Source organism: Medicago sativa, chromosome 5 (genome assembly GCF_051527215.1).
Source record: "Medicago sativa cultivar Bolivia chromosome 5, Bolivia_mono, whole genome shotgun sequence".
Taxonomy (NCBI): Eukaryota; Viridiplantae; Streptophyta; class Magnoliopsida; order Fabales; family Fabaceae; genus Medicago; species Medicago sativa.
Window position 1 is genome coordinate 74,852,632 of NC_140753.1, and position 19,972 is coordinate 74,872,603.

Consider the following 19,972-nt stretch of genomic DNA (forward strand, 5'->3'; position numbering starts at 1 on the left):
CAAGCACTGTCTGCCCAGATGGAACGGATAGCCGATTTCTTTGGCGCTCCTGCCGCACATAGGCCTGTGAATCGAAACCCGAATGTTGGGTCGATAGAAAATCCTACAGTTAGTCAGAATAATCAAGTGCCTGAAACTCAAACACAACCACCAAGGTTACAATAGCCGGTTCAGGAGGAACCAGAGAGAGTACCAGTAGTGGTCAATAGGCACCAAGACGCAGACCAAGTGGTCATGCAAGCCCGTCGAAACAATTACGAGGGCCATAACAACATAGCTAATGTTGTCGAGGCTTTGTTAGCCCAGAACGGTTTTAATATGGGTTTACATAGGCCCTATTTTGTGTCGGCTTTGTCTGAATATGTTCTAGAAACTTAATTACCAAGGAATTGGAAGGTCCCCAAATTTACTAAATTTGCTGGGGAGACCAATGAATCGACAGTCGAACACATTGCCCGATACCTTATGGAGGCGGGTGAAATGGCAAACAATGAGAATTTGAAACTAAAATATTTTCCAAGTTCTCTAACAAAGAATGCCTTCACTTGGTTTACAATTTTGCCTCCACATTCCATCTTTAGTTGGAATCAATTGGAAAAAGCTTTCCATGAGCAATTCTACATGGGTCAGTCTAAAATTAGTTTGAAGGAACTAGCCAACGTTTGACGAAAAACGCACGAGCCAATCGACGATTATCTAAATAGATTTCGTCTTCTTAAGGCTAGGTGCTTTACTTCAATGCCAGAACATGAATTGGTCAAAATGGCCGCTGGTGGTCTTGACTACTCTGTTCGGAAGAAGTTAGACACTCAATACCTTCGAGATATGGCACAATTAGCAGACAAAGTTCGACAAGTTGAAAGACTTAAGGCTGAGAAAGCCCGGACGAACAGATTTCCCAAAAAGGAAAAAGTTGCCTATTTAGATGCAGGAGACAGTGACCCTGAATTTGACTGGGGGTCAGACGCTGTCGTAGATAACGAAATAAATTTAGCAGAATTAAAAGATGGGCCACCTTATACATGCAAACTGCTAAGGCCATCAAATGGAAAAAATCCTGAGGAGCCTAAAAATGACAAGAATCCTCCTAAAACGTACACTTTCGATGTTTCTAAATATGAGGAGATCTTTGATCTCTTAGTTACTGATGGCATAATTTTAGTGCCAAAAAAACATGAAACTACCTCCTTTAGAACAGAGGAAAAAGAGAGGATTTTGTAAGTTCCATGGTTTCTTGGGTCATAACTTATCTCGTTGCACTCGTTTCAGGGATTTTGTGCAGAAGGCTCTCGACGAGGGGAGGCTGAAATTCAGGGACAAGGCCAAACAGCCGACGCAAGTAGATGCAGATTCCTCGAAAAAGGCTGACTCCATGTACGCTGATGTTGTTGCCATAAACATGGTAGATATTTCTAAGGATTTCGAGATTGAACCCTCTCCCTCGATGACTGTGTCCAAAGAAAACCCACAAGATGACGTGGAGATGGTTGCTGAGGACCATCAGTACGGAAATGCAACGATTACTGAAGACTAGTTTCCTGAAAAAATAAGAGTGGCATATCCTAAAGATGAGGAAGATCTGGTTGATTTCCTCAACAGGTGTAAGATATCCAACACCAATGCCATGCTTTGCCCCAGGTGTAGCGCAGTCTTCGACAAAGAGGCTGCAAAATCTGTTGAAGGATTTCGACCACAGGCCAAGCGCAAAGGAGGATGGGTTGATAACCGACCAAAATTCGGTTTCAACAAACGAGGGATTCCTTATAAGATGAAAACCTTAGAGCAGAATCCATGCAAGAATCATAGGAAGACTTTCAATCCTTCTGCAAAGGCTCCTACAGACACTTGGGTTTTCTCTGGGGCAAGAAATCTGGCTATTCAACACCACCAACTAAATGGGTAAAGAGGGTAGCCACAATACCTCATCAGAAAGAGGCATCAAATCCCAATCAGTATGCCTATAAAAACAATTACAAGGGTAAAAACCCTATGACAAAAACACAATGGCGAAGATACCAACGCCAGAAAAAGGCAGGTGCCTTGAAGGATATCACTAATATTGACAAAGGAAAAAAGAAGCATGAAACTGTTTTCGAGATGGTCAAAAGGCCAGCCACTGAAAGGATATTTCCCCTTTTGCCAACTTTGAAGGAAGACCTCCCAAAGGAGGATGAGGAAATGACTTCGAATTTCTCTGAATCCGACCCAAGTCTTGACATAGTGTGTAACGTTGTGTCGGTGCTACCAGTTGAATATGATGTGCCCTCCAAAGTGAATGAAGTGGAGAGCGATTTTACTGAAGAAATGGCCATCCACAAACCATTATGCTATTATGTTATGGACAATGGTTGTGTCGAGAACCAGCATGCAGTGTTCGAAAAACCAAATGTCTCAATGACCTATCATCTTAAACCTTTGTTTATTCAAGCTAAAATAAATGGTGTAGGGGTCAATAAAGTGTTGGTAGATGGAGGTGCCACCGTCAACTTGATACCCCAATCTTTCTTAGGGAAAATTGGACTTGTTGATTCTGATTTGAAACCACATAACATAGTCCTCACTAATTACGAGGGAACAATTGGCAATTCCCTTGGGGTTGTCGAAGTGGATTTGATGGTGGAAAGTGTCAAAAGAACAACTATGTTCATGGTAGTCCCATCTAAGGCTAACTTCAATGTGTTGTTAGGTAGGGAATGGACCTCTACTGTACATCGAAGGATTGCCATATGGCGAGAAGATGGTTTGGTAGAGAATGTCGAAGCAGATCAGCATTATTTCCTGGCTGAAGTGAACAACATCACTAAGAAAAATTTCGACAAACAACTAGCAAATATCCCTCTAGTCCTCTCTTTGGGACCCAAATATACAGTCTCCGAAGGTGAAATGTGTTCCATGAAACTTGATCCGGAGGTGGGTTTTGTTTGGGAAAGAGAACTTGTGGATCATGATTACATAATGGTGAATCATAAGGAAACTCCTCTAGAGGAAGGAGATGTGCTTAGAACAAGAGCTTCAGCATACAAGAAGGTTACTGGGGACCTCACTTCAGGATCGGCTGAGTATGCAATCTCACCAACTGGGTGGGATATCGAAAAGTGATCCATGATTAAGCCCAATTTTTGGGACAAAATTACGGCCTATGTGGCCAAAACCCAATTAAATACGGCCAGAGAGGCCAAAATGCTGCAGGAAGAGGTGACTGAAACCCTAGTAGAAGATTCTGCTAAGGACCTCGTCGATGATCATAAATTGGATTGTATCTATGATGATGAACCTTTGGGTTTCGAAGAAGATCCCATGGGCTCTACTGTTAAGATGAAGGTGCAAGACCCTCTTGAAGAAGTAGATTTGGGGGATGGCTCTGTCAAGAGACCAACCTATATCTGTGCCAAAATTCCCAAAGAGTGCAAAGATCGAATTGTGGAGCTCCTGAAGGGATACAAAGATTGTTTTGCGTAGGATTACAACAAAATGCCCGGTCTGAGTCGAAAGCCTGCTTCCTGTCGCGCAAAATATTCTGCAGTTTTGATCCCCAAAAAAATCTGTTAACATTATAATTGAGTTGTTTTTTCTTCTTCTAAAAGATAGATTGTAATTGCTAGAAATACAAAGGTGAACTCCTATCTCATAAAAGACTTGGGATACAAGAAAGCCATACCTATCTGTCAGCCCAACAGTTGCTGCATCAGCTGGCACAAAACTACCAATGTGGGCCAGGAAAACAATAATAGCCACCTGGCAAAGGAAAACACTTGGTTATTGTTTTTTTTTTATCATATATAATCAGGGGCAAGGACCATAGCATCATATGGTAAGGATCAACTATCCAAAAAATACATGGAGAATTAATTCTGTGTTCAACCAAATGATCCGAAGGACTGCGCCCAATTGGTGTAATGATGTTTCAAAATCATAGGTAAAAATACATAACACTTATGATAAAACAGAGAGATGTGTGACCTGCAAACCAGTAAAAAATTCTTTCATTTGTATTTATCACTTGTTAAATTGTTATATAGGAACCAATAATTCTTCTGGGATTTATCTATCATACTATGAGATAGGATCTGTAATTTCGGACTGCAATGGACTTTTATGTTCCAAGATTCATAACCTCTGTTTACAATTGTAGCTTTTAGAGTTGTCAGATCAGATGAATAATAACAACCAGCATTGATACACGTAACGCTAAAAACAATAGTTCTGAAACATATTATTTGAACATTAGAAATAGAGGTTTAAAAGAAGATGGCCAGCCTCTTCAACATTATTGCTATTCGAAACAATAAATACAAATGCCATAGAGAAGAGAATACATATTCTAGGAACATAAAGAATAATAACTAAACACCTATTTTATATAGATACTCTTCCCAGAAAAGTTAGGACCAGTAATGATGTTAACTCTTCCTGATAAAAAGAATAATTGAACAAGGATTAAACAGTAAAATTATAGGACATAATTTAGCTAATACCAGTTATGAATATCTACATCTATTTACCATCATGAAAAATCATAGTATCGTTAGGAATAAACGTGTCTACAGTCATTTCCTGTAAAACATGCCTACAAGCAAAAACAACTTTTTATCATTAATCATTTCAATAGTTATCCATTTTCAAGAGGATTTTTATGAACCAGATGCGTCGAACCTTCCATTTTTTATATCGAGCAAGTTTTCTTCGGTCAATACAGGTCTGACATAGTTGTTCTGTCGAGCAACCAAAGCCATCGACAAAAAACTGGAAAGAAATTATCAATGATGAAATGTCTGGGAAAGCACATGTTATTAATAACAAAAGTTAATATTACCAGTCCAGTTCAGCCGCAAAAGTTGCCACCTTTGTCAAATGGGTCGAGAACAATGATACATGCGAAAACAAATCTCTGGTGATCGCCCTCTCCATATCTTAAACGACAGAATTCAGAAATAATAGTAAAGATTTGCACTAGAGACCAAGTATTGCAACTCTAAAAGAAAACTCAATATTCTCTGTAATGTATCTTTGTATATAAATATACAAATCTGTTTTTCTGAATGAATTTCGTCAAGGTTTGGAGCTAACTCCTTACAACCAGAGGGCATTTCCTCTGTTACTGACCAACAGAAGATGCAAAACAAGGAAATAGTAGGATAAATTGACCCCCCCCCCCCCCCCCCCCCCCCTCCCCCCCCCCAAAAAAAAAAAAAACCCACACACAGAGACAGGCAGATCCTCTTTGTTCCCAAGGTTGAATGCAGGGAAGGCCATCACTATCCTCATGTGTGTTCTCGTGATCCGTAAAACTGGACCACTTAATTAAACAGTAGTGTCTGTCATTCAAACAATTAATATTTGAAAACTTTTGCGACTACTTTTAAAGTGGTTAATTACGTGTAGTAGATGATTAATAGGTATACCAGGCTTCAAAACTAATTGACCATCGGCGTAACTTCATTAACCATGAATTTGAATGTGATTAATCACAATTTTAAGGTGTCCAAACATCTGAAAATTATGATTAACCATCAAATTTGTGGTTAATGAAGTTATGTTGATGATTAACGAGTTTCAACACTTGGCATATCAATTAACCATCTACTGAAGATAATTAAACACATTTGAATTGCGTTAACCATGTAAAAAATTGTCACAGAAGTTGTCCAAATTTGGTTGTATGAAAATCATCTCTCCAATTAAAAATTGTGAAGTTCTATTAGGCAGCCTGCATACATCCAATACTTCTAAGGGAACCATATGCAACTCCCAATCTTCAGTTAAAAAATGTGGAGTTGTTGGCAAGACATAGCTTCTAGGATCACTTTCTAAAGTTGCAGCATGAGATTGGAGGCACCGTTTTTTGAATTTCCCTCAATAGAACCCCCGAAAAGTGAAAAGATATCGGGGAAATATAAAAAATGATTAAACACCTAGAATTTTATGATAGATATCTCCTAGAAGATTGTCCAATTCCCGTGTCTTTGGCGTACAATAAAAGTATCTTTTTGTCTCTCCATCTGCATCACCAAACTATATTTGAAATGATTACCATCAAAATAGAATATATCGATTAGAATAAATTACATGAACAAAATGCAGACACCAACATACAGTGTATTCCCATTCTATAAGTTTCTCGAGAGTGGCTTCTTCAAGTTTTTCTTCAAAGATGCACATTAAATATCCTACAGAAAACAAAAACAATATGCAATGATAAAATCTCAAGTGCTGTTAAACAGTCGCCATGTCGGCAAGCCTGTGCAACAATCATGGTGCCATGGCAGTCCAGGGATTTTTTTTTTAAAAAAAAAAGGCATTTTAGTTAGAAAATATTTATAAATAAATTAACAGAGCAAATTAGTGTATTAACTTTTTTTGTTCTTTGACCTTCTTGATTTGATAGATAACCTTTTAATTAGGTTTCTAGTTCTTAATACAAGTTGTAGATTTTGCATGTCTAGTTAAAAATGCTTTCACGATAGTTCAACGGCAAATTTTTGTCATCCACCATCTTCCATTAATAACTGATCCAGAAACCCAGACATGAGGAATAGTTCTACACTAAATTTCAATCAGTCAGAGGAACAGTTCTAGCGCAGAAAAGATTTAATTTAGCATCAAACAAAGACACGTAATATCTAAAAGCAACATTTGGAAAATTAAACGTAAATTAGTTGTCAAAACTCGGAACTCAGAATAAGTAACTTGTATAATAAAAACTAAACTATTATACTTCCTTACAAGCTTATATAACAACAAAAAGACTTGTTTTATTTTTATCAAGATACTGTGATTGGTGAACTAAGAATCCAGACACTCAATTGAGTTAACTGTTCTCCTAAACCATGGAAGGCTGTGGAGGGATTTGAACACAAAACTCGAATGTTAAAGCCTGATGGCACATAGTGATTTGGGCCAAGGGCGTCAGACTCCAACTCTTATTTAGCTTCAACTTAAACAAGCTTGGGCAGTTGGCACATCAGTCCAACAAATATTATTGCAAGGAAAACATGTTAAGATAGCAATCACCAAAGAAATAGTGCATTCCATAATAATATTAATAATAATAATATTGGGTTATTATCAACTAGTTACAAGTTTTCTGGATACAAATATTATTCAGAGTCAGAATTACCTATTTGCTGTATATAAACAATACAGGGAACAAGCTTGTTCTTGCATAGATCAGGGAGTTGTGAAAGTTCCAACGATGAAACCTGCAAAAAATGTATCACGATGAATACACACAGCATATTTGTTTTACTGAATTAGAATTGAGTTTTCATCAAAGCTACCTCTTCCAGGAATTCTGGCAATTCCTCATATATTTGCCTTAGCTCATCCAACTTAGAATAACCAATTTATCAAAAGTCCAAAAGTAAAATATCAGCCACAGTAAAACCAAATTTTACCTTGCGAAGGAAGAAAACTTATGCAGTAGATTAAACTTAAACAGCTACGGACTAATTCATCTATTGAACAACTACACAAATACTTGACGGACAATTTGAATAATACATGATTTTCCAATTTGAAAAATGCATATGCTAAGGGGAAGAAAAGAATGAGGAGCCAGGGTTTAACCTCATCACAGAAACCTTCTTTCACCACTGTCGGATATCCCTTCTCTTTAGTTCTGTTGTTTTGGCTTCAAATTTGTGGTTGTGAGAAACAGAGAAATCGTGACACGATTTCATCAACGTGTCACGATTTTGGCTATGCCGAAAGCATGTTTTGCTGGTGTATAATCGTGGCACGATTTTGGGAAAACGTGACACGATTTTCGGCTTGCTGGGCACGTTTTCAGGATAAGGTTGGTCGTACCTTGGGTCGTACGTATCAAACGTGTCACGATTTGGACAAACGTGACACGATTTTGACAGCTGAAGACTGCTATATAAGTGTTTCTTTGCAGATTTTGAAGGAGAGCTTGAAGAGAGAGAAACTTGGATTACAAAGGAGGTAACTTTAGGGTTGAGTGTCTTTGTAGTGAGGATCTCTTGGGTTGGGAAACATTGTAAACACCTTGGGTAGTGAGATTTCACCATTGGAAGGATCAAAAGCTTCCTTTTGTGTTTTCTCTTAGGATTCATTGTGAGTGTGGGTGACATGAAAATGGGTAGAAATTAGGTCTTGTTCTTTTGTGAGCTTTTAAGCTAATTTCTTGTAACCCATTTGTATCACTTTCATCTTAGTGGATTGGAGGGCTGCTCTCTCCCCCAGAGTAGGTCATATTGGACCGAACTGGGTTACCATCTTGGTGTGTTTGTTCCTTTCTTTCATTGCTTATCTTTATTGCTTTGATTATGCTTGTGGTGTTGCTCTACACTTAGATTTAGATCTGTTTTTGTTGTTGTTGCTTGGAGACACTTTATCTATTGATTACCACTTCCTTTGCTCCACACATCTTTGTTATTCATTGGTGTGATTTTGTCCGAATTCACAACAATTGGCGCCCACCGTGGGGCATAGGCGTGAATTGGTAAAGTTGGTATCATGGGTTCAAAGTGGGACATCGAGAAGTTCACCGGAAGTAATGATTTCGGGTTGTGGAAGGTTAAGATGCAAGCGGTTTTGACACAACAAAAGTGTGTAGAAGCATTGAAGGGTGAAGCGGCGATGCCGGCACATTTGACACAAGCGGAGAAGCGTGAGATGATAGACAAGGCAAAGAGTGCCATTGTTTTATGTCTCGGAGATAAGGTTTTAAGGGATGTCGCGAGGGAGACTACCGCGGCGTCGATGTGGGCTAAGTTGGAGTCATTATACATGACGAAATCGTTGGCTCATAGGCAACTCTTGAAACAACAACTCTATTCATTTAGGATGGTGGAGTCTAAAACAATCTCGGAGCAATTGGCGGAATTTAACAAAATTCTTGATGATTTGGCCAACATTGAAGTTAATATGGAAGATGAGGATAAGGCTTTGTTGTTACTTTGTTCATTACCAAAGTCTTTTGAGCATTTCAAGGATACCATCCTTTATGGTAAGGAGGGCACCACTACTTTGGAGGAGGTCCAATCGGCTTTGAGAACCAAGGAATTGACCAAGTTCAAGGACTTGAAGATTGATGATGGTGGTGAAGGCTTGAATGTTACAAGAGGGAGAAGTGAGCAAAGAGGAAAAGGCAAGGGGAAGTCGAGGTCCAAGTCTAAGTCCAAGGGCTTTGACAAATCAAAGTATAAATGCTTTCTTTGTCATAAGCAAGGTCACTACAAGAAGGATTGCCCGGATAAAGGGGGCAATGGTAGTTCTTCCGTTCAAGTTGCGGTGGCGTCCGATGAAGATGGTTATGAGAGTGCGGGTGCACTAGTGGTCACAAGTTGGGAACCGGAGAAGAGTTGGGTTTTGGACTCGGGATGCTCTTATCACATGTGTCCTAGGAAGGAATATTTTGAGACTTTGGCTCTAAAAGAAGGAGGAGTTGTTCGACTCGGAAATAACAAAGCGTGCAAAGTCCAAGGCATGGGCACCGTTCGTCTAAAGATGTTTGATGGCCGTGAATTCCTTTTAAAGGATGTGAGGTTTGTTCCCGAACTTAAGCGAAATTTAATTTCCCTTAGCATGTTTGATAGTCTAGGTTATAGCACTAGAATTGAGCATGGGGTTTGTAAAATTTCGCATGGTGCATTGATTACGGTTAAAGGGTCTAAAATGAATGGTTTATACATTTTAGATGGTTCCATAGTAATTGGTAATGCATCGGTAGCTAGTGTTGTACCTCATAATAATTCTGAATTGTGGCATTTGAGATTGGGGCATGTTAGTGAAAGAGGTTTAGTTGAACTAGCTAAACAAGGTTTGCTAGGAAAAGATAAATTGGACAAGCTAGAATTTTGTGAGCATTGCATACTAGGCAAGCAACATAGAGTGAAGTTTGGTAGTGGTATGCATCATTCTAGTAGACCTTTTGAGTATGTGCATTCGGACCTTTGGGGTCCTTCCAAGACTCTTACTCATGGAGGGGGTTCCTATTTTCTTTCCATCATTGATGATTATTCTAGGAGAGTGTGGGTCTTTGTTTTGAAAAACAAAAGTGACACCTTTGAGAAGTTTAAGGAATGGCACACTCTCATAGAAAATCAAATGGGAACTAAACTAAAAGGTTTGAGAACTGACAATGGCCTGGAGTTTGTTTCAGAGCAATTTAATGAGTTTTGCAGGTTAAAAGGAATCAAGAGGCATAGAACCGTACCGAGAACACCGCAACAAAATGGTCTTGCTGAACGGATGAATAGGACCCTTTTGGAGCGGGTGAGGTGTATGCTTCTAGGAGCTGGGTTACCTAAGAGTTTCTGGGGTGAAGCAGTGACAACTGCTGCTTATTTGATCAATAGATGTCCATCAACGGGAATAGACTTCAAGACACCTATGGAAGTATGGAGTGGGAAACCGGCAGATTACTCCTCTTTGAAGGTTTTCGGAGCTTTGGCATATGCGCATATCAAGCAAGACAAGCTTGAGCCTAGAGCTTTGAAATGTGTCTTCATTGGTTATCCGGAAGGTGTGAAGGGTTACAAGTTGTGGAAATTGGACTCTAGTGGAGGATCAAAAGTCTTGATTAGTAGGGATGTTACCTTTGATGAGACCCGTATGGGGATGAAGTGTAAAGACCTAGAGACTTTAGAACCGGAAACAATGGTGGAGGAAACTCAGTTTGAGGTGGAGCTTCCAAATGAAGAGAAAGATGATGTGGAAGATGAAGCTTCAACATCGGATACAAGTGGAACTCAACCGGTAGTGGATCCCGATTATCTTTTGGCTAGAGATAGAGAAAGGAGGACCATTACGGCACCTAGAAGATATGGTTATGCGGACTTGGTGTGTTTTGCTCTAAATGCGGCTGAAGATGTGCAAGACTCGGAGCCTAGAAACTTCAAGGAGGCATTTGAGAGCAAAGAAAGCAAGTATTGGTTGAAGGCGGTGAATGAAGAGATGGATTCATTGGAAAAGAACCAAACTTGGAAACTTGTGAAGCTACCTAAACACCAAAGGGTAGTTGGATGCAAGTGGATCTTCAAGAAAAAGGAAGGTATTCCGGGAGTTGAAGGTCCTAGGTACAAAGCAAGACTTGTGGCCAAGGGTTTTACTCAAGTGGAGGGGATCGACTACAATGAGATCTTCTCACCGGTGGTGAAACATTGTTCCATAAGGATACTTATGGCTATTGTGAATCAATTCAATCTTGAGTTGGAACAAATGGATGTAAAGACCGCTTTCTTACATGGTGACCTTGAAGAGACAATCTACATGGAGCAACCGGAAGGTTTTGTGGAGGACAAGTCTAAGGTATGTCTTTTGAAGAAATCTTTGTATGGGTTGAAGCAAAGCCCAAGGCAATGGTATCGTCGGTTTGATGAATTTCTTTTGAAGACCGGCTTTGTGAGAAGCGGGTATGATTCTTGTGTGTACATGTTGAAGAGGGGTGAGAAAGTCATTCTCTACCTTCTTCTATATGTGGATGATATCTTGATGGCAAGCTCTAGCAAGGATGAGATTGTGAAGCTCAAAGAAAAGTTAAATGGTGAATTTGAGATGAAAGATCTTGGTCCGGCAAAGAGAGTTCTTGGAATTGATATCTTGAGGAATCGTGACAAAGGTGAACTTTTCTTATCTCAACTTAGTTATTTGAAGAAGGTGGTGGAGCGTTTTAGAATGACAAACTCTAAAACCGTGAGCACTCCCTTGGGTCACCACACAAAGTTGTCCATAAAACAATGTCCTCAATCCGAGGATGAGAAGCAAGCGATGGAAAGTACTCCCTATGCAAGTGGGGTTGGAAGCATCATGTATGGAATGGTTTGTAGTAGGCCGGACTTAGCTTATGCGGTTAGCATTGTGAGTCGGTTTATGGCAAATCCGGGTATTGTGCATTGGCAAGCTTTGAAGTGGGTGTTGAGGTATTTAAACGGGTCTTTGAAGTGCGGTTTGAAATACACAAGAGCAGCTCAAGATGAAGATGCTTTGGAGGGGTATGTTGATGCGGACTATGCGGGCAATGTGGACACAAGAAAATCTCTATCGGGTTTTGTGTTTACTCTTTATGGCACGGCTATTAGTTGGAAGGCAAATCAACAATCCGTGGTGGCATTATCTACCACTCAAGCGGAGTACATTGCCCTTGTTGAAGGGGTGAAAGAGGCCATATGGTTGAAAGGGATGATTGGTGAGTTAGGAATTACTCAAGAATGTGTGAAGATACATTGTGATAGCCAAAGCGCCATTCACTTGGCGAATCATCAAGTGTATCATGAGAGGACAAAGCACATTGACATTCGCTTGCACTTTGTTAGAGACATGATTGAATCAAAAGAGATTGTGGTGGAAAAAGTGGCATCGGAAGAGAATCCGGCGGATGTGTTTACCAAGTCATTGCCTAGATCAAGGTTCAAGCATTGCTTGGACTTGATCAAGTTTGTTGAAGAGTAATTCCCTTTTGGAGAGAGCAGCATGGTGGTTGATGGTTAAACTGACATCATCACCAAATTAGAAGTCAAGGTGGAGAATGTTGTTTTGGCTTCAAATTTGTGGTTGTGAGAAACAGAGAAATCGTGACACGATTTCATCAACGTGTCACGATTTTGGCTATGCCGAAAGCATGTTTTGCTGGTGTATAATCGTGGCACGATTTTGGGAAAACGTGACACGATTTTCGGCTTGCTGGGCACGTTTTCAGGATAAGGTTGGTCGTACCTTGGGTCGTACGTATCAAACGTGTCACGATTTGGACAAACGTGACACGATTTTGACAGCTGAAGACTGCTATATAAGTGTTTCTTTGCAGATTTTGAAGGAGAGCTTGAAGAGAGAGAAACTTGGATTACAAAGGAGGTAACTTTAGGGTTGAGTGTCTTTGTAGTGAGGATCTCTTGGGTTGGGAAACATTGTAAACACCTTGGGTAGTGAGATTTCACCATTGGAAGGATCAAAAGCTTCCTTTTGTGTTTTCTCTTAGGATTCATTGTGAGTGTGGGTGACATGAAAATGGGTAGAAATTAGGTCTTGTTCTTTTGTGAGCTTTTAAGCTAATTTCTTGTAACCCATTTGTATCACTTTCATCTTAGTGGATTGGAGGGCTGCTCTCTCCCCCAGAGTAGGTCATATTGGACCGAACTGGGTTACCATCTTGGTGTGTTTGTTCCTTTCTTTCATTGCTTATCTTTATTGCTTTGATTATGCTTGTGGTGTTGCTCTACACTTAGATTTAGATCTGTTTTTGTTGTTGTTGCTTGGAGACACTTTATCTATTGATTACCACTTCCTTTGCTCCACACATCTTTGTTATTCATTGGTGTGATTTTGTCCGAATTCACAACAATTGGCGCCCACCGTGGGGCATAGGCGTGAATTGGTAAAGTTGGTATCATGGGTTCAAAGTGGGACATCGAGAAGTTCACCGGAAGTAATGATTTCGGGTTGTGGAAGGTTAAGATGCAAGCGGTTTTGACACAACAAAAGTGTGTAGAAGCATTGAAGGGTGAAGCGGCGATGCCGGCACATTTGACACAAGCGGAGAAGCGTGAGATGATAGACAAGGCAAAGAGTGCCATTGTTTTATGTCTCGGAGATAAGGTTTTAAGGGATGTCGCGAGGGAGACTACCGCGGCGTCGATGTGGGCTAAGTTGGAGTCATTATACATGACGAAATCGTTGGCTCATAGGCAACTCTTGAAACAACAACTCTATTCATTTAGGATGGTGGAGTCTAAAACAATCTCGGAGCAATTGGCGGAATTTAACAAAATTCTTGATGATTTGGCCAACATTGAAGTTAATATGGAAGATGAGGATAAGGCTTTGTTGTTACTTTGTTCATTACCAAAGTCTTTTGAGCATTTCAAGGATACCATCCTTTATGGTAAGGAGGGCACCACTACTTTGGAGGAGGTCCAATCGGCTTTGAGAACCAAGGAATTGACCAAGTTCAAGGACTTGAAGATTGATGATGGTGGTGAAGGCTTGAATGTTACAAGAGGGAGAAGTGAGCAAAGAGGAAAAGGCAAGGGGAAGTCGAGGTCCAAGTCTAAGTCCAAGGGCTTTGACAAATCAAAGTATAAATGCTTTCTTTGTCATAAGCAAGGTCACTACAAGAAGGATTGCCCGGATAAAGGGGGCAATGGTAGTTCTTCCGTTCAAGTTGCGGTGGCGTCCGATGAAGATGGTTATGAGAGTGCGGGTGCACTAGTGGTCACAAGTTGGGAACCGGAGAAGAGTTGGGTTTTGGACTCGGGATGCTCTTATCACATGTGTCCTAGGAAGGAATATTTTGAGACTTTGGCTCTAAAAGAAGGAGGAGTTGTTCGACTCGGAAATAACAAAGCGTGCAAAGTCCAAGGCATGGGCACCGTTCGTCTAAAGATGTTTGATGGCCGTGAATTCCTTTTAAAGGATGTGAGGTTTGTTCCCGAACTTAAGCGAAATTTAATTTCCCTTAGCATGTTTGATAGTCTAGGTTATAGCACTAGAATTGAGCATGGGGTTTGTAAAATTTCGCATGGTGCATTGATTACGGTTAAAGGGTCTAAAATGAATGGTTTATACATTTTAGATGGTTCCATAGTAATTGGTAATGCATCGGTAGCTAGTGTTGTACCTCATAATAATTCTGAATTGTGGCATTTGAGATTGGGGCATGTTAGTGAAAGAGGTTTAGTTGAACTAGCTAAACAAGGTTTGCTAGGAAAAGATAAATTGGACAAGCTAGAATTTTGTGAGCATTGCATACTAGGCAAGCAACATAGAGTGAAGTTTGGTAGTGGTATGCATCATTCTAGTAGACCTTTTGAGTATGTGCATTCGGACCTTTGGGGTCCTTCCAAGACTCTTACTCATGGAGGGGGTTCCTATTTTCTTTCCATCATTGATGATTATTCTAGGAGAGTGTGGGTCTTTGTTTTGAAAAACAAAAGTGACACCTTTGAGAAGTTTAAGGAATGGCACACTCTCATAGAAAATCAAATGGGAACTAAACTAAAAGGTTTGAGAACTGACAATGGCCTGGAGTTTGTTTCAGAGCAATTTAATGAGTTTTGCAGGTTAAAAGGAATCAAGAGGCATAGAACCGTACCGAGAACACCGCAACAAAATGGTCTTGCTGAACGGATGAATAGGACCCTTTTGGAGCGGGTGAGGTGTATGCTTCTAGGAGCTGGGTTACCTAAGAGTTTCTGGGGTGAAGCAGTGACAACTGCTGCTTATTTGATCAATAGATGTCCATCAACGGGAATAGACTTCAAGACACCTATGGAAGTATGGAGTGGGAAACCGGCAGATTACTCCTCTTTGAAGGTTTTCGGAGCTTTGGCATATGCGCATATCAAGCAAGACAAGCTTGAGCCTAGAGCTTTGAAATGTGTCTTCATTGGTTATCCGGAAGGTGTGAAGGGTTACAAGTTGTGGAAATTGGACTCTAGTGGAGGATCAAAAGTCTTGATTAGTAGGGATGTTACCTTTGATGAGACCCGTATGGGGATGAAGTGTAAAGACCTAGAGACTTTAGAACCGGAAACAATGGTGGAGGAAACTCAGTTTGAGGTGGAGCTTCCAAATGAAGAGAAAGATGATGTGGAAGATGAAGCTTCAACATCGGATACAAGTGGAACTCAACCGGTAGTGGATCCCGATTATCTTTTGGCTAGAGATAGAGAAAGGAGGACCATTACGGCACCTAGAAGATATGGTTATGCGGACTTGGTGTGTTTTGCTCTAAATGCGGCTGAAGATGTGCAAGACTCGGAGCCTAGAAACTTCAAGGAGGCATTTGAGAGCAAAGAAAGCAAGTATTGGTTGAAGGCGGTGAATGAAGAGATGGATTCATTGGAAAAGAACCAAACTTGGAAACTTGTGAAGCTACCTAAACACCAAAGGGTAGTTGGATGCAAGTGGATCTTCAAGAAAAAGGAAGGTATTCCGGGAGTTGAAGGTCCTAGGTACAAAGCAAGACTTGTGGCCAAGGGTTTTACTCAAGTGGAGGGGATCGACTACAATGAGATCTTCTCACCGGTGGTGAAACATTGTTCCATAAGGATACTTATGGCTATTGTGAATCAATTCAATCTTGAGTTGGAACAAATGGATGTAAAGACCGCTTTCTTACATGGTGACCTTGAAGAGACAATCTACATGGAGCAACCGGAAGGTTTTGTGGAGGACAAGTCTAAGGTATGTCTTTTGAAGAAATCTTTGTATGGGTTGAAGCAAAGCCCAAGGCAATGGTATCGTCGGTTTGATGAATTTCTTTTGAAGACCGGCTTTGTGAGAAGCGGGTATGATTCTTGTGTGTACATGTTGAAGAGGGGTGAGAAAGTCATTCTCTACCTTCTTCTATATGTGGATGATATCTTGATGGCAAGCTCTAGCAAGGATGAGATTGTGAAGCTCAAAGAAAAGTTAAATGGTGAATTTGAGATGAAAGATCTTGGTCCGGCAAAGAGAGTTCTTGGAATTGATATCTTGAGGAATCGTGACAAAGGTGAACTTTTCTTATCTCAACTTAGTTATTTGAAGAAGGTGGTGGAGCGTTTTAGAATGACAAACTCTAAAACCGTGAGCACTCCCTTGGGTCACCACACAAAGTTGTCCATAAAACAATGTCCTCAATCCGAGGATGAGAAGCAAGCGATGGAAAGTACTCCCTATGCAAGTGGGGTTGGAAGCATCATGTATGGAATGGTTTGTAGTAGGCCGGACTTAGCTTATGCGGTTAGCATTGTGAGTCGGTTTATGGCAAATCCGGGTATTGTGCATTGGCAAGCTTTGAAGTGGGTGTTGAGGTATTTAAACGGGTCTTTGAAGTGCGGTTTGAAATACACAAGAGCAGCTCAAGATGAAGATGCTTTGGAGGGGTATGTTGATGCGGACTATGCGGGCAATGTGGACACAAGAAAATCTCTATCGGGTTTTGTGTTTACTCTTTATGGCACGGCTATTAGTTGGAAGGCAAATCAACAATCCGTGGTGGCATTATCTACCACTCAAGCGGAGTACATTGCCCTTGTTGAAGGGGTGAAAGAGGCCATATGGTTGAAAGGGATGATTGGTGAGTTAGGAATTACTCAAGAATGTGTGAAGATACATTGTGATAGCCAAAGCGCCATTCACTTGGCGAATCATCAAGTGTATCATGAGAGGACAAAGCACATTGACATTCGCTTGCACTTTGTTAGAGACATGATTGAATCAAAAGAGATTGTGGTGGAAAAAGTGGCATCGGAAGAGAATCCGGCGGATGTGTTTACCAAGTCATTGCCTAGATCAAGGTTCAAGCATTGCTTGGACTTGATCAAGTTTGTTGAAGAGTAATTCCCTTTTGGAGAGAGCAGCATGGTGGTTGATGGTTAAACTGACATCATCACCAAATTAGAAGTCAAGGTGGAGAATGTTGTTTTGGCTTCAAATTTGTGGTTGTGAGAAACAGAGAAATCGTGACACGATTTCATCAACGTGTCACGATTTTGGCTATGCCGAAAGCATGTTTTGCTGGTGTATAATCGTGGCACGATTTTGGGAAAACGTGACACGATTTTCGGCTTGCTGGGCACGTTTTCAGGATAAGGTTGGTCGTACCTTGGGTCGTACGTATCAAACGTGTCACGATTTGGACAAACGTGACACGATTTTGACAGCTGAAGACTGCTATATAAGTGTTTCTTTGCAGATTTTGAAGGAGAGCTTGAAGAGAGAGAAACTTGGATTACAAAGGAGGTAACTTTAGGGTTGAGTGTCTTTGTAGTGAGGATCTCTTGGGTTGGGAAACATTGTAAACACCTTGGGTAGTGAGATTTCACCATTGGAAGGATCAAAAGCTTCCTTTTGTGTTTTCTCTTAGGATTCATTGTGAGTGTGGGTGACATGAAAATGGGTAGAAATTAGGTCTTGTTCTTTTGTGAGCTTTTAAGCTAATTTCTTGTAACCCATTTGTATCACTTTCATCTTAGTGGATTGGAGGGCTGCTCTCTCCCCCAGAGTAGGTCATATTGGACCGAACTGGGTTACCATCTTGGTGTGTTTGTTCCTTTCTTTCATTGCTTATCTTTATTGCTTTGATTATGCTTGTGGTGTTGCTCTACACTTAGATTTAGATCTGTTTTTGTTGTTGTTGCTTGGAGACACTTTATCTATTGATTACCACTTCCTTTGCTCCACACATCTTTGTTATTCATTGGTGTGATTTTGTCCGAATTCACAACAAGTTCTGTTTACATCAATAACCCCAATTATCTGTAAAAGATAGTCAGTTATAACAGGAAGCCAATTGAAGGAAAACTAACAAATGTCACTCATACTCACACAAAAAATCAAATAAGTTTCTACTCTAGATTGTGTCGACATTTAAGATGTTTTTCTTTTTAATCAGATGCATTTAATCACCAAACCAAAGCATCATCATACACAATTTAGTTTTTGCATCTCGTTCTGCTAACTAATAGGAGATAAGAAAATAAAATGTACCAGCTCATAGACATATGCAAGCTCCGTTGTTATGCATGAACTTGCCTGCAGTATTGTTGAACATTAAAAACAATCATTTAAGCTAGAAACTATACAAGTGCACTTCCCTCAAAAAATATAAAAAAGAAATACAAGTGCACTTGAAGAGAATGGATATGTGTACCATCTCAACAATATCCAAGTTCAAGTACTTCAATTCTTCTTGAAGACCTTCGGAAATTCCAACTTCAAATATCTTGTTTACATGCAGCAGTGCACTGATACTCTAAGACGATCAAAGAAAAGAATATAAAAACTGTGCTGTAGCAACCAAAATGTGATATTCACTGCAAAATTCAGTGACTCTTAGCAGTTTGAACTGCACAGGATATATATATATATATTGTTCATCCTAAGAGTAAAGGCATCCTCTAAAATATACGAAACTAGCGTGTCAAAATGGACTCATTAACTAAAGCAGTGCCCAATATGGAAAGCTAACCTAATATATTTGGTTTCCTTTTAATGCAATGTTACTGCATACCAATGCCGAATATACTCAAATCATGACAAAAATTATGAATAATCCAGGAAAACCATGAAAAATATATTCCATCCATTTTTTCTTTATAAAAATTGACATTTAATTTAAATAATTGACATATTTATATGTTTGTTTATAAATCACATGAAGTAAAAATTGAAGCCAGCCAAATAGTTTAAAATATTATTCATTTAATAATTGACTGATCATTAACCACAAGACAAGGAGGAGGGGGGGGGGGGGGGGGGATTACAACTTTTTGGTTCCAGGCAACCAGCGACAAGATACAAACAAAGGTGCTTACAAGTTTATGCCTTTTTATTAAGTGAATTGGGGTCACATAAATATTAACTCAATAAACCTTTTACATGTAGAAGCAAGCATGGATTCAAACAACACAAGGAAAAAAAAACAATGATTGCAAATCAAATGAAGTCATTAAAGAGAAAATTACCTTCAGAAGTGCTGCCCAATCAGTGCTAGTGCATATGGAGCTTGGAGAGTCAAATTTCTTGATCAATTGAAAATTAAATATTTGGAGGTATAAGTATACAGAGAAATATGTTTAAAAAATATATACAGATAAATAAACTTATGCTGAACAGAGAAACATCATATTCTTAATTATACTAAAACGGACCAGCCTATCTTCACATATCAATGCAGCATGTAATAGTTAAAACTTAAAACATCAGTTTCAACATGATATTGATAATGCTCAATATATTTGTTTTTTTTTTCTTAAAAAAATCCAATAATTACCATAAAAATCAGGAGCATACTCGTACTGTTTTTCAATAATCAGTTGGTCATAAAAAATCAGGATCTATAAAAGAGAGCTTACTAGAGGGACAACAGCATATTTGAGAAATTGGGGGGGAGGGGAGAGATTGTCATACCTTCAGCAAGTGGGGAATATCCTTCAAAGATTTCAGGGTTTCACGTAAAGAAGCAACAAGTTCTTCTGAGCTTTGAAAGAAAGATATCTATTTCTCATCAAAGAAAATTAGTTCT

At 39.7% G+C, this 19,972-nt stretch overlaps 1 protein-coding gene, 1 long non-coding RNA gene and 1 pseudogene across 2 annotated transcripts; 1 reads left to right on the forward strand and 2 right to left on the reverse strand.

Moving 5' to 3' along the window:
- Positions 1–1,903, forward strand: LOC146924992 (uncharacterized; annotated as a pseudogene).
- A 2,448-nt stretch (positions 1,904–4,351) lies between these two features.
- On the reverse strand, positions 4,352–7,615 carry LOC146924993 (DNA mismatch repair protein MSH5-like). The gene is made up of 9 exons (XM_085711908.1): positions 7,567–7,615; positions 7,278–7,328; positions 7,118–7,199; positions 6,094–6,167; positions 5,913–6,012; positions 4,814–4,910; positions 4,654–4,743; positions 4,503–4,567; positions 4,352–4,410 (listed from the first exon to the last, which is right to left on the reverse strand). Exons 4-9 carry the CDS (start codon positions 6,157–6,159, stop codon positions 4,352–4,354), a joined length of 477 nt encoding a protein of 158 aa, XP_085568034.1. The 5' UTR covers positions 6,160–6,167; positions 7,118–7,199; positions 7,278–7,328; positions 7,567–7,615.
- A 10,560-nt stretch (positions 7,616–18,175) lies between these two features.
- On the reverse strand, positions 18,176–19,951 carry LOC146924994 (uncharacterized). The gene is made up of 5 exons (XR_015010335.1): positions 19,858–19,951; positions 19,413–19,469; positions 18,599–18,700; positions 18,436–18,480; positions 18,176–18,204 (listed from the first exon to the last, which is right to left on the reverse strand). It is a non-coding gene; the product is annotated as an uncharacterized LOC146924994 (long non-coding RNA).
- Positions 19,952–19,972: the final 21 nt, after the last annotated feature.

Excerpts from the sequence above, each read along its gene's own strand:
- LOC146924993 (XM_085711908.1), bottom strand. The coding sequence starts at position 6,159 with ATGTGCATCTTTGAAGAAAAACTTGAAGAAGCCACTCTCGAGAAACTT. Across the intron at positions 4,911-5,912 it reads TATCTATCATAAAATTCTAG|ATATGGAGAGGGCGATCACC; the intron begins GTGTTTAATCAT and ends CTGTCGTTTAAG. Across the intron at positions 4,744-4,813 it reads TTTGCGGCTGAACTGGACTG|TTTTTTGTCGATGGCTTTGG; the intron begins GTAATATTAACT and ends ATTTCTTTCCAG.